The sequence below is a fragment of the Rutilus rutilus genome (assembly GCF_951802725.1).
Source record: "Rutilus rutilus genome assembly, chromosome: 6".
In the NCBI taxonomy this organism is placed as follows: domain Eukaryota; kingdom Metazoa; phylum Chordata; class Actinopteri; order Cypriniformes; family Leuciscidae; genus Rutilus; species Rutilus rutilus.
Genome location: NC_140214.1, coordinates 30849407 through 30863115, shown reverse-complemented (window position 1 = coordinate 30863115; position 13709 = coordinate 30849407). Strand labels below are relative to the sequence as shown.

General features: G+C 37.2%; 1 protein-coding gene across 1 annotated transcript in view; it reads left to right on the top strand.

Annotated features, from left to right (window-relative positions):
- The window catches only part of ak5 (adenylate kinase 5), a 188305-nt gene that overhangs the window by 2535 nt on the left and 172061 nt on the right, over nucleotides 1-13709 (top strand). The window contains exons 4-5 of the mRNA XM_084412352.1: nucleotides 4407-4579; nucleotides 8395-8508. Coding sequence (XP_084268478.1) covers nucleotides 4407-4579; nucleotides 8395-8508 — 287 coding nt within the window. The remainder of the gene's footprint in view (nucleotides 1-4406; nucleotides 4580-8394; nucleotides 8509-13709) is intronic.

The following is a 13709-nucleotide window of genomic DNA, read 5'->3' as shown; positions in this document are numbered from 1 at the left end:
TTTTAGTTCAAATCAAGGAATTCAATTTCATTCAGGAATACTTCAAAAAACTATTAAGTGACACAACTGTTTTCAGCATTGATAATAATAAGAACTGTTTCTTGAGCACTAAATCAGCTTAAATGATTTAAAATGACCAAATAAATGCAGCCTTGGTGAGCATAAGAGACTTAGCCTATGAATTATTTGAATGATGAATCTAACCTTTTGAACAGTAGTCAGTGTAATAATGTCTATTATTCATTCAAACAAGAGTTTTTGACTTAAAAAAAAAAAATTAATTAATTATAAAAATGAATAAATAAATAAATTGTCTATTGAATTTCTAATATCGGCTTATATAGAATATTTAATTATGCATATTTATCACCTAGTCTATTTCTGCATTTATATTACCTTTGCCATCATCTACTGTTCGCTTAAAGTTACTATAAATAAAGTTAGATGAAGATACATTTAAATAAATTTAGAAAACTCTAAATGAAAATCCATTTTTCATACTGTACATTATGTTGTGATGCCTAAATGGTTAAAATGTTTTTTTTATTAATTTGAACAAAATAATATTTGAATATTGCCTATAAAATAATTATCAGCTTATTTTGTATTGGTGTCACTGTTAGGTCCACGAAGAAGATTAGGGAGAAGGTTAGCATGCAAATAAAATAACTTTAAAAAAAAAGTAGGGATGCACGACATATCGGCCACCATATCAGTATCAGCCGATATCCTTTTTAATGTTATCGGCCCGATAAGAAAATTTGGCCGATATATTAAAGCCGATAATTGATTAATTATTTCCTTCCACTTAGACACTTCAGATGCGCACTGTGATAGTTTTGAATTGCTTAAAAATGATTGGAATCACTTCTAAAAAGTAAAATACAGTTAAGAGCAACATGTGCAGCGCAAGTCTGTCATGTAGGCTACATAAAATTATAATGCGAACATCATAAGTGTGTGCTTGGGACATGGATTTTAATGGTGAGGCTTTTGTTTTTGTAATCAGACTCTCAAAAATTAAAAAAAAATTTGGATTTCAATGTATCTGCCAATTTATCGGTTATCGGCTTTCAAATATATAGGATTATCGGTTAACGATATAGGCCAAAATGTTCATATCGGTGCATCCCTAAAAAAAAAAAAGGCAGTATTCCAAACAGAGTAGCGACGTAACACTGTGCTCAAAACACAAACACCGGACAATGAACAGAAAGAACTGAAGGGGTTAAATACGCAAGATAATGAACTGAATGCAAACAGATGTAATTTATCTATTTAATCATATAATGAATAACCAGTGAAACTAATCAGTGGCGGGAAAACGAGAACAAAGAAAAATTTAATGGAGAACTAAGGCTGGCAGAACAGGAACAGAACAGAGTGAAAATGAATCCAAAACTGTTTCAATTGGTCAGAAGTTTAATAGCACATCCCTAGTTTATTTACACAGGGAACCACTGGACTAAAATGGACTAACTGAGGCTTTATTTGAGAACAGCAGTTTGCTGACTGATTTACTGTGCTGACGTGGTGAATGATGGGATCATGAAATCAGAGACCCTCCCCTTGTCAAAATCCAATTATGTGAGGTCAGTAGGGATGCATTTGAGATGGATACCTGCTGTAAACAAGGCCGCTGAGTGGTACGGATGCTAACAGATATCTGATAGTTGGACATTTCCCTCCTGCCTTATCAGACTTCCCTGAACAGCATATGCATGTGTCTAAGTTAACTGATGTCATTTGTGAGTGAAAACGTTATCTGTGCCTGAGCGTAACCCGCAAGCAAATGAATGCGCATGTTCCATCAGTCGAGTGACCACCCACCTCCAGCATTATCTTACTGAGATATTAGCTATAGGAATCGTTTCTTGTCACCGATCGGCTTTCTATTTCATTTATTAAAATGGTCTGGGTTTTAATACTGTTTTTTTTTAGGCATTCAGTCCATAATCCACATTGTTGTTGGTAAAATAGTTTAATATGGGATGTTTATTAATATTTTGTATTATCTCACACTTAATTCTAGTCCTATAATTTGCTGATTTCATTGTTTTGTGCACTCCACCTGTCTGGATTGGAACTTACAGATGTGTGATTTAAAAAAAAAAATCCAAACCAGTTCAGTTGCACACTCCGTCCCGCAGCCGATTCTTAAGATTGCATTCGTCATGTCAATCACAGTGCTGATTGCCTACACAATAGGCTCATTTGAGATCATGTGCCACCTGAAATTTAGGCGAGAGTAGGCGGCTGCTGTGAAGGGAGGATTGAAAAAAAGTGCTGGCAAGAATGAAAGTTCTCTCTTCTCGTAGTGGATCAGACACATCCGAGATCAAAGGCGGGATACACACTCATGCGCTGTGTTGCTAATAACCTGGATGCAATTTAAAGTCCCCCTGTGGTGAAAATCAAGATTTAATGTTGTTTATATGTCTATGTGTTGTTTTTTTAATAAGCTTTAAGACAAACCATGTGCAAATTCATAAGTTGACACCATTGCTCAAAACATACAAAAGCATTTTCTCTTTAAAACTGCAGTGAACCAAAGACAGTCTCAAAAACGTGTTTTGGAATCGCTGGTGTTTCTGACGTCACAAACTACCTTGTAACCAATCAATCGTGTGATCATCAACGAGTGGATCTCTGAGCTGGTGTGAGTGAGCGGAGGTGAAAATAAACATTTTTTTTTTAGGTTTTTCCTCAAAAAAATTGAGGACACCTCATTTAAATATGTAATTTTGGTGATCAAAGATGAGTTTTAAGCAATAAAATTCTACAGAAAGCGATGCATAAGGATGTAGTATAACAACGGCCAGTTCCAGGAATGCACTAATATTTTGTTGGTAGTACCAGTTTGCAACAATTATTAGTTAACACTAATTTGTTAACCCTTCGGAAAAAATAATAATTTGTCGTTACACTACATCCTTATGCATCGCTTTCTGCCAGGACTTTTACGTGCTTTTCCCTAATCACTGAAGTGACGTCGACGTGCGGGTTAGCAGTAGCATGAGCCGTCAGGCAAGTGCTATTTAAATAAACTCCTGATGTACTTACAAACTTTCCAATGCCTCGTTTTATGAGTACAGAACCTATTTGTACTACTGTAGAAGTTTGGTACCAGTCTGGGCATTATTAGTGGGGTAATTTACGAGATAGGATCCATTAGCGCCTGCACTAAGCCATTCGGCTGATTTCTCTAAATAAGCTCTAACTTTAATAATGTTCGACCAAGGGAAAAAAGGCTTCTGGGGGGGTGTTTGGCTCGAGGTCATGGTGCGAAGGACCCTATTTTGATGTTACTCCGAACCATCCTTTTAAGCTTGTCTCAACACACCTGACTGAAAGTTCCTATGTCTAGTAAGACATTGATTAGCTGGTTCAGGTGTATTTAATTGGGGTTGGAGCTAAAGGTGCGTTGACGCCATGTCATAATTACAGCAATTACGTGATTTCAACTTGTAAAATGTGTTCACGTCCTTGTAGAGCTCTTAATTACAGCTTGTAAGATGGGAATTGTTTGAGAGCTCCTACTTTTCCTAAATTTAGGCGTTGATAGTGGTGTCATGGAAATTCATAATTTCCAGTACGAGGATGTGAACAGCTCCAAATATAACGTCATGCGTTGTCATCTTGATACTACGGTAATTACGACATGGCGTGAATGCAGCATGAACTCTGCAGGACAGTGGCGCTCCAAGAGCAGGATTGGACACCCCTGGGTTAGAACATTCATTCATTAGCACACGGATGTGGCGCGGCACGTGCATTGCAGGATACCAGAGAACGTTACCTTACCGGGTCAAATTTTCCTGTGCTGCACGCGCTGAATTGAAGTGATAACTCGTGGTCAAACCGAACATGGATTGACATGACAGTGTAGTAATTACATCATCTACTACCGTCGACATATGACTTTCTGCCCCGGGTAAAGCATCCTGCTTCCACAATGCATACATACCCGCATACGAACTGCATACTCACTGTAAAGAGAATATGAGTGAAATAGGTGGTACATATATTTTTCAGTGATTCTTTTTGCAGGTTAGATTGTTACGCCAAAGGGTGGTGATAAGTGACTGTCTTTATGAATGATAGGTCTAACAGATTTGTTAAAAAGCAATAATTCATTCAGGATTAAAACAATTAACTGTCTGTATGAGTGTCGTTGAATAATTCACTCAACCGATTTGTTCAAAACACTGGTTAAAACCACTAATATTTAAGTTACTTAACATTAACTTCTTTAATGAAATGTTTTTTTAAAAGCAGTATGAAATTGTGTTGTTTGTCTGAATATTACTTTACCAAATATGAAAGTATCTTTCAAATACCTACATTGCATATATGCGAGTGAGTCAGTACAGGTTCAAATGTCTCTCTGCTGTCTTCTCAAACAGGTGGCCCAGGCAGCGGTAAAGGTACACAGTGTCTGAAGATTGCCGAGCGCTATGGCTTTGAATATGTCTCAGTGGGCGAGCTTCTCAGAAAGAAGATGATCCACAACGCCACCAGCAACAGAAAATGGAGTCTGATTGCCAGGATCATCACCAATGGGGAACTGGCACCACAGGTATGTACTGTACATAAAGACAGTATGTAAAGGTAAAAAAGGTACAAATACCGGTAATTGAATATGTTTTGAGAGGGTGCACATCTTTCCACTGACTACTTCTTTCAAATTGCATCAATTCTTTTCTCACTTAGACATACCACTGTATGCTGTTGTACATGCTGTATGTGCTTAGACAAAATTCCTATAACCACATACACAATATTGTAATTATCCATAATATTTAGTTAAAATGTCCAATGTAAAGTTGCATAATCATTTTTAAAATATACATTTAAAATATACATTTTTAATAATAATAAAAAATCATAATAGTGCTGAATGGAAATTCCCATTGAAATTCCCTATTAACAAAATAGTTAGGTGATATGTCCATGATTCATGACTTTTTAACATCAACATTTTAGGTTAAAATACATATCTGTATAAGGAAAAATGTATATTGTTTTCACCATTTTAATCATATTTTTGCTTTAATTCATTTGATTGACAGCTCCAGTAAAGGGAACGTTTTTTTCATCGCTTTCTAAATATAATTTATTCACAGTTTAAATAACAGATAAGAGAAACAGTGTGAAGTTGACCGCTTAGTCACTGATTTGATTTACTGACACATATACAAAGAACATCTGACTAGCCTACATTAATATCAGAAATCACTGGGCACAGATCAGGCATTAGAATGAACAAAGTAACTTAGGCCTCGTTTACACTGATACCTGTACAGTAGAATCAAAATTAAGAGTGGTTTGGATATAACATCACGCCCAGAATGTTTAAAGTGGCGTGTAGACTTTTTAACACGACTCCAAAATAGCTATTTTCGGACTCTTTATGAATAAAGTGACTGTTTTTAAAGAGCTTACTGCATTTCATCATTCTGTTTATGTTACCAGACCTGACAATAGCAGTCTTTCCTAAATTCCCTCCCTATAGCAATGTACCCACACACCCTTTCCTGCATCAAGTTCCATTTGAGAACTGAGCACAGAAGTGTGTGGCGCTGGAAATGAGGGCACCATATTTTAGCGAGGAGGCTTTTGAAAGAGAAACAGAATACCTCCTACTGGGTGTTGATTCCCTGAGGAACTCCAGAAATGCTTTGTACGTTTTCAGAGGGGGCAGTCTATCTGCAAAGATTATTGACTTGGGGATAAAATGACCAACCCATGTCATTTAATCCTTAGCTGCATTAAATGCACCTTTGTACTGAGACACAGGTTGAGTCGAGCTTCTTGACCCAGCCGGAGAAATAAAGCCACTTTCCACTAATGCCATCCTGGATTAGGGAAGCAAAGGAGACTTTTCCCAGACTGTAAAAGGGAACGTATAAGCGGGAACATCGCAAATCAGATTTACTGTTAGGTTTGTATCATGATAAAGCTTTCTTTCAAATCTCCAAACTTCTTTACTAGTGCAAAAATGTATTGAAACTAAGCTATGAAAACAATTAGTTCTAAACATCTTTTTGTCAGCAACTTGGCCAGTCTAGTCTCAGTAAAGCAATACGCAGGAATCATGTTGATGATGCTATCAGAGGTTGCGCTATGAATGATAATTTTTTTGACAGACTGTGACATGCTATTTTTATTCGTCAGTAAAATATTATAATGCATGTGGTATTGATATCAGACCCTTTCGTCTTACCAAGCGGCGTGTCGCGGGTTCTTGGCTTTTTTCTTTTTATTCTGCTCTCACAGTGTGGAAAAGAAATTCACTGTTGCAAATCTTCTCTCACATCTCTTCGGGCAATTATTTACTTCCCTTTTCTTACTTTCTAACTTCTGTAAGCATCTCTTTCTGAATTTTTCTAAAGTAGAGAAACGCAATGTATCAGATAGCATTCCTTCCTTGCCAGGAAATTGGTTTTAATAAATTGAATGTTCCCTTTAGGTTTGGAGAGCGTTCTCCTAACATTAAGGTTAAATAAATAAAACAAAAACATATTACTTAGACAATGTTTCAGTTCTTAGTTTGTCACACAAAACTTTCCTGCAAGTTTATGGTTGCAAAAATAGACCCTAAAGAGAATGTTTAAAAAAAATAAAAAAATAATAATAATAATTCATACGGGAATAATACGCTGTAACATTAGGGGAATGTTCTGTGTTTGCTGGGATTATTTCTGAATACCAGAAAAACAAATGATAAGATTAAAATATAGGAAAGATCACTAAACTTGCCACTCTGCATGTCCTTCTGAACGATCCCAAAGTCACGAGGGAGATTACACGTATACTTAACAGTTTGTATGACACATTTCAGCATTTATTGTTTTGTGAATTTGTCACAATGAATGCACAATGTACTAAAGCTTTCCAAAGGATGAAGCAGTTAAATCCTATCATATATATATCATATATATATATAAAAGGAAAAACCATTGTTAAGATGCAGCTGTGAGTAAATTGTGAAGATCTCTTTTTCATTTCACAGGCAATAATTGAAATCTCAGAGGTTCAGCAGCAAAAAAGGAGAGTTTAATTTGAATTAAGTCCAAGGTGAAAACTTTAGATTATTATACTTCACGAAAACTATACTTTTAAATACATATTTAGATTAATCGTTTTCCATGATTTTTGGGGGGATTTTGAGAGTTTATTGCACTATACTGTTGAATAAGACACCCATGCAGGGAACTTTCACTTCGGTATGGGTAAGCTTATATGGATGATTTCGGCAATTCAGAGCAATTTTACTATGTGTAGATGGTGAATCAAAGCAGCAAATATACAGTTTGTTTACCTTTGATTACATTTACATTTACATTTATTCATTTAGCTGACGCTTTTATCCAAAGCGACTTACAATTGCTATATTTGTCAGAGGTCGCACGCCTCTGGAGCAACTAGGGTTAAGTGTCTTGCTCAGGGACACATTGGTGTCTCACAGTGGATTCGAACCCGGGTCTCTCACACCAAAGGCATGTGTCTTATCCATTGCGCCACACCACACCACCATGTATGGCTTTGATGCCATACAGACACATATTGTGTACTCTAATGTCCATTACTGATTCAGATGCACAGCAGACCGAACAGAACTTTTATGCATTTTATCATCAACTCTATCAAAACCACAAACAGATTTGCAAATTAGGATAACTGGCTGTATTTCTGGATGGATTTGATGTCATAATGATATCATGTGGTTGGCGGTCGTCTTGCATTCTAAAAATATCCTCTGCTTTGAACCGTGCCTGGATCGCTTCATATAGAGACAGAAAATTGCACAAAAAAACTAGCATTTGGTCATGCAAATTACTTTCCATACTGAGCAACAAAATGATGACTGATGTAAGACTTATTTTTAGAACAATCTGGTGACGCTAGATCTCAGTCGTAAATAATGCCATCATTCGATTTGATACGCTTGAATATATTCTCCCTCCAGCGCTTAGGGACATTAAAATGATCTGAAAATATCGCTGCACTCCATTACACTAGAAATCACACAGAATGGGACCAAGATGATGTGTATTATTTATTAATTTAACCCTTTCAGAAAGATGCTTATAGAAATTCAGGGAATGTTCTAAAATACTTTTGTGAATTATATAATGACTGCCTTTGAAGACCAACTCATCTAAGAAGTCATGCCACCATCTTTCATACAAACTGATTCACTGTGCTGTTTAAAATAGCCCAGAATTACAAAGCAGGTACTTGATCTATGAGGACAAAATTGCTACAGAAATGAGGTTTATTACTGCCAATTTAGTTTCAGTCTGTAAAAATTGCAATGTTGCTACAGCTTTTTTCTGTGTGGTTGGAGTGTATTATTTTTACCTGAGTACGTTTATTCATTCCCATTAGGAAACTACCATAACTGAGATCAAGCAGAAGATCATGAAGATCTCAGAGGCCAGCGGCATAGTTATAGACGGCTTCCCTCGAGATGTGGGACAAGCGCTTTCTTTTGAGGACCAGGTGAGTGCATTTTACTTGTGGTGCTTGATAGAGCAAGACTATTACCTTGTGGATCCACTAACATTGAAGAAATGCATTTATAGAGTTATAATCTTGAGATCTGAATTTAACATTGTAATCTGCTATGCAATGACGTGAAATGTTTATGACAAACCTCACTGCCTTCACCATAGCGACTGGCTGAAACCTATGTTTTTGCCTCTCATTTGCATGAATTTTGATACATTTTTGACTTGTCACTCTGCTTCACTGGCGATCCCACAATCACCTGTGTAAGATATGCCACTCAGCTCTCATAGAGAATGTACTGAAAACACCCTCTCATTTCTACTCATTTTCTACATTGCTCCTGGAGACCCACTGTCCTGCAAAGTTTATTTCCAACCTATTTTCAAGTGATCCTGATGAGCTTGATTAACTGCTTCAGGTTTGTTTGATCAGGGTTGGAACTGAACTCTGCGTGACTGTGGGTCCCTTGGACACAGGGACTGTGGGTCCCCAGAGTTGAAGCCATCTGACCAACACCATTGCAATTCCATAGAATCCACCCAATGTATAACATCCTTCTCATAAGACCCTAGCAACAACAAGAACACCCTAGCAATACTCTTGTGACCACCCTGAACACTTAAAAACCTTACTCACCTAACTCATAACAATCTAGCAACCACCTAAAGTATAACATCCTTCTCATAATACCCTAGTAAATGCCAGAACAACCACACAACACACCCTAGCAACAACAAGAGCACCCGAGCAACACTCTACCAACACCTTACTCATAACAATCTAGCCAACCACCTAATGTATAACATCCTTCTCATAACACCCTAGAAATGCCAGAGCAACCACACAACACACCCTAGCAACAACAAGAACACCCTAGCAACACTCTAGCGACCACCTATTACACCTTACTCATGACAATCTAGCAACCACCTAATGTATAACATCCTTCTCATAGCACCCTATTAATGCCATAGCAACCACCAATAACACCCTAGCAACAACAAGAACACCCTAGTAATACTCTAGCAACCACCCATAACACTCTACCGACCACCTATAACACCTTACTCATGACAATCTAGCAACCACATAATGTATAACATCCTTCTCATAACACCCTATTAATGCCATAGCAACCACACAACACACCCTAGCAACAACAAGAACACCCTAGCAACACTCTAGCGACCACCTATAACACATTACTCATAACAATCTAGCATCCACCTAATGTATAACATCCTTCTCATAACACCCTATTAATGTCATAGTAACCACTCATAACACCTTAGCAACAACAAGAACACCCTAGCAACACTCTACCAACCACCTATAACACCTTACTCATAACAATCTAGCATCCACCTAATGTATAACATCCTTCTCATAACACCCTATTAATGTCATAGTAACCACTCATAACACCATAGCAACAACAAGAACACCCTAGCAACACTCTACCAACCACCTATAACACCTTACTCATAACAATCTAGCACCACCTAATGTATAACATCCTTCTCATAACACCCTAGTAATGCCAGAGCAACCACACAACACACTCTAGCAACAACATGAACACCCTAGCAACACTCTACCAACCACCTATAACACCTTACTCATAACAATCTAGCATCCACCTAATGTATAACATCCTTCTCATAACACCCTATTGATGTCATAGTAACCACTCATAACACCCTAGCAACAACAAGAACACCCTAGCAACACTCAACCAACCACCTATAACACTCTACCGACCACCTATAACATCTTACTCATAACAATCTAGCAACCACATAATGTATAACATCCTTCTCATAACACCATAGTAAGCCATAAAAAAACACCCAAAACACCCTAGCAACAACAAGAACACCCTAACAATACTCTAGCGATCACCCTTGATGCTCTACCAACCACATATAGGCTATTAGCCTATTCATAATAACCTATCAAAGCCCTAGCAACCACCCATAACACCCTAACAATGCCTTAGCAATGCCTTATTTAGAACATTCTAGCAACATCCTAGCCACCACCCTACCCAGAACACCCTAGCAAGGGCCTAGCAACCTTTCTAATGTGAGTTAGAAACATTCTTCTGAAAATATATAAATGTTTACGTGGCTACATAGTGTACTGTAAGTATAAATAGGACGCATCTCCTAGATGAGATGCACTGTTGTAGAAAATCACTGTAAGCCATCTAGTCCAGATTTATTAACTTCCAAAGCCAATTTTGTCACGACTAGAGCCTGCAGCATGAATAACTCTGAAGCATTAGTTAACAAGTTAGCTTTTCTCCAAGCACGTTCAGGGGCTTGTCACAGCGCCCCTATAGTCTGCAGTGTGTTCAAAAATAAGGCATCACTGAGGACCCAATGTAACATGTCAGAATCAGCAAATACCTAATGGACTAGATTCTCACAGTCGAGTGGGTAATTGCGCAAGTGGATAATACAGTTGCGTAGATAGGACTGTCATTACTGTGTTTACCCTGCTGGAGTCTTCTTTAGCTTTAAAAAAGACTCAGTATGAAAAAAATAAAATTGTGAAAGAGAAGTGCACTTTAGCATACTTTTAAAAAGAGAACTTGCAAGTGAAAAGTGCAAACTGGATGTAATGTTTCGGATACTTTATTGCATGTTATTTTCAATTAAATAAACTATTTAAATTTATATGAATTAGTTAAGTAGGATGTAAGTACTGTACATCTTTATATTTCATAATATTATCTTTGAAATATAGTTAGTGTACTGCCGAATACTGACAAGCATTTATGATAAATTGAATTGAATTTAAAAAAAAATGTAATATACTTAAAAAAGCTTTTATAAGATATTAAGTACACTACAAGTGCACATTCAATACAATCAAATGCTCTTATTTTCACAAGGGGTTGCTTAAATGGGGAGAGATCACAGAAAGATCTCTGCCCCTGACAAAACATTGGGACAATTTTGTCAACCTGCGATGGGAGAATGGGTTGAGATCTAATATTTCACACCCTGTTGATTCGCATCTGCGTGAGTGACTTGTCTGTGTAACACACGTCAGATCTCAAACGTATGCTTGAAACTCTCTATTTCCTGTGTTTTTGACAGGAACCACTTTACAACATCAAGAGATGAGACTCGGGCAGTGACAGTCGTATATTAATGTCTATAAACCTGTCAAAAAGGAGCTAATGTCAGCTTTGCTAAAAGGAAATCACATGACAGTTCTCAATTGCATGTCTCAATGCACGTTCATCTCTAAATTACAGCCTATTCCTTCCCGTTTCATTATGGCTATTTAGCTATCTCTCTCAATTTTTTTTTTCTATTTCCTGTAAGACAGTGGGCTTAAAATATAGTATGTTAGCTATTATGGCTAAATAAAAACTCAGCTGCCCCTTACTAGTCACCGAGTCTAAGTAAATTAATCTTTAAGTTTTACATAAACACAAGATTGCTAGTCCGGATTTGAAAATTGCAGAAGTCACCGCCTGCAAATGTCAAACAGTGCGTTTTCTAGGCAGCGAATGAAGCGATCCCCGAGTTCAGTCTGTCGACATGAGCAGTAAAATTTAATGAGCACCAAAGAATCAGATATGCTTTCGTCTCTCTCTCCATCTCTTTACAGCCTTCCTTATTTCACATCAATTGTCCTCATAGACAGAGATCTGTGAGGTATGCTCTTGTTGCTGCTGGAAAACAGATTTTTCCAGATGCTTATCTCAGAAGTGAACCTTCTGTTCACAATGTCACATTATCTGTTGATTTCCTTTTGCAGGTACGGCATGTAATGGCATGCAGGTATTTTTGCGCAGTGGCCGGTAATTTTGCCTCATCTGCCGATCGCACTTGCAGACAAAATGTCACACTGTGTCCTAGCCAGGCTCGTTTCCATGTGAAAATGATGTGTGACGTCACAATCACCCGGCAATAAGTGGATATTTAAAGGTATAGTGGAGGATCTTTCCCGAATTTTAGATAAGACCCGCCCTCTCCACTTTTTGAATAAGTTTGATTGATTCACCAGAATGATTGACAATTAGGAGGACCAATAGTATAGGTGATCCACCCGGAAGTAAAAAATCCTCCGCTATACCTTTAATGTATAATATGGCTTGCATGAGCAAACTTATGAACAACCGCATAAAGCAAAGACAATACCGGACACTAAAACAAAGGAAACTGAGGGCTTAAATACAAAGGGAGTAATCAAAGTAAAAAAGGACAGGTGCAGGAACTGATTAACTGCCAGGGAGACTAATAATGATCAGGAACACAGGCAAAATGGGAACAGGGAAAACAGAACCAAAACACCATGAAACTAAACAGACATAGAGCTACATGTTACAATTACATTAGGTTACACTACCAATTTGAATTTCAATAGTACTTTTTCAGTCCAGTCCGGTGAAGTAGAAATAGATCCTTAAGCTATAAGCTAAAATCCTTAATTTTAATAAAATGATAAAATTGCAGGTTCTGGGGGGAAATTTTGCACATTTTTTAAGATTTGAGACAAAAATGCCAATGACTGTATACAATAAACAATACGTTAATATGAAGTGGATTACTTTTTAAACATAATATGGTCAATTTTTGGTCAACAAAAATAGTTCAAAACAAAGCTACAACAGAACTGTTGTGCATCTATAAACAACACACTAGTGTTTTATTACTGAATGAATATGCGTTTTTGAATGAATTGGTTAAATTATGAATGGGTCAAGGTCATTGAATCATTAAGACATTCTCTTGCTTTGTTCCCGAATAAATCAGCCATTGTGAATGAATCAGTTGAGTGAATTATTCAATGACCCATTCATAAAGACAGAGGCTGCGTCCGAAATCTCTTTTAGGTAGGAGTAGGTACTTATTTTGAATAGTAATTACTTCACGGTCGCTAAAAAAGTATGTTCTATATACTATGAATGTGTGTAGTATGAATTAAACTGGACGTACTGCATTCGCCATGTTGTCAATATCATGTGAACTACCAGCATCAGTTGTGTCGCTTCACTGCCATTCATAAATCCTCTCCCGTGGCCTCATGGGATAGTAAAGCGTCCATCGTATGCACACTTCAAAATCTCACCGAAAGTATTAGGTCATCCAACTTTTTGAGTTTTTCGCCTACTATATAGTAGGGAAATATGCAATTTAGGATGCAGTCAGTCACTTGCTCCTTCCTCAAAA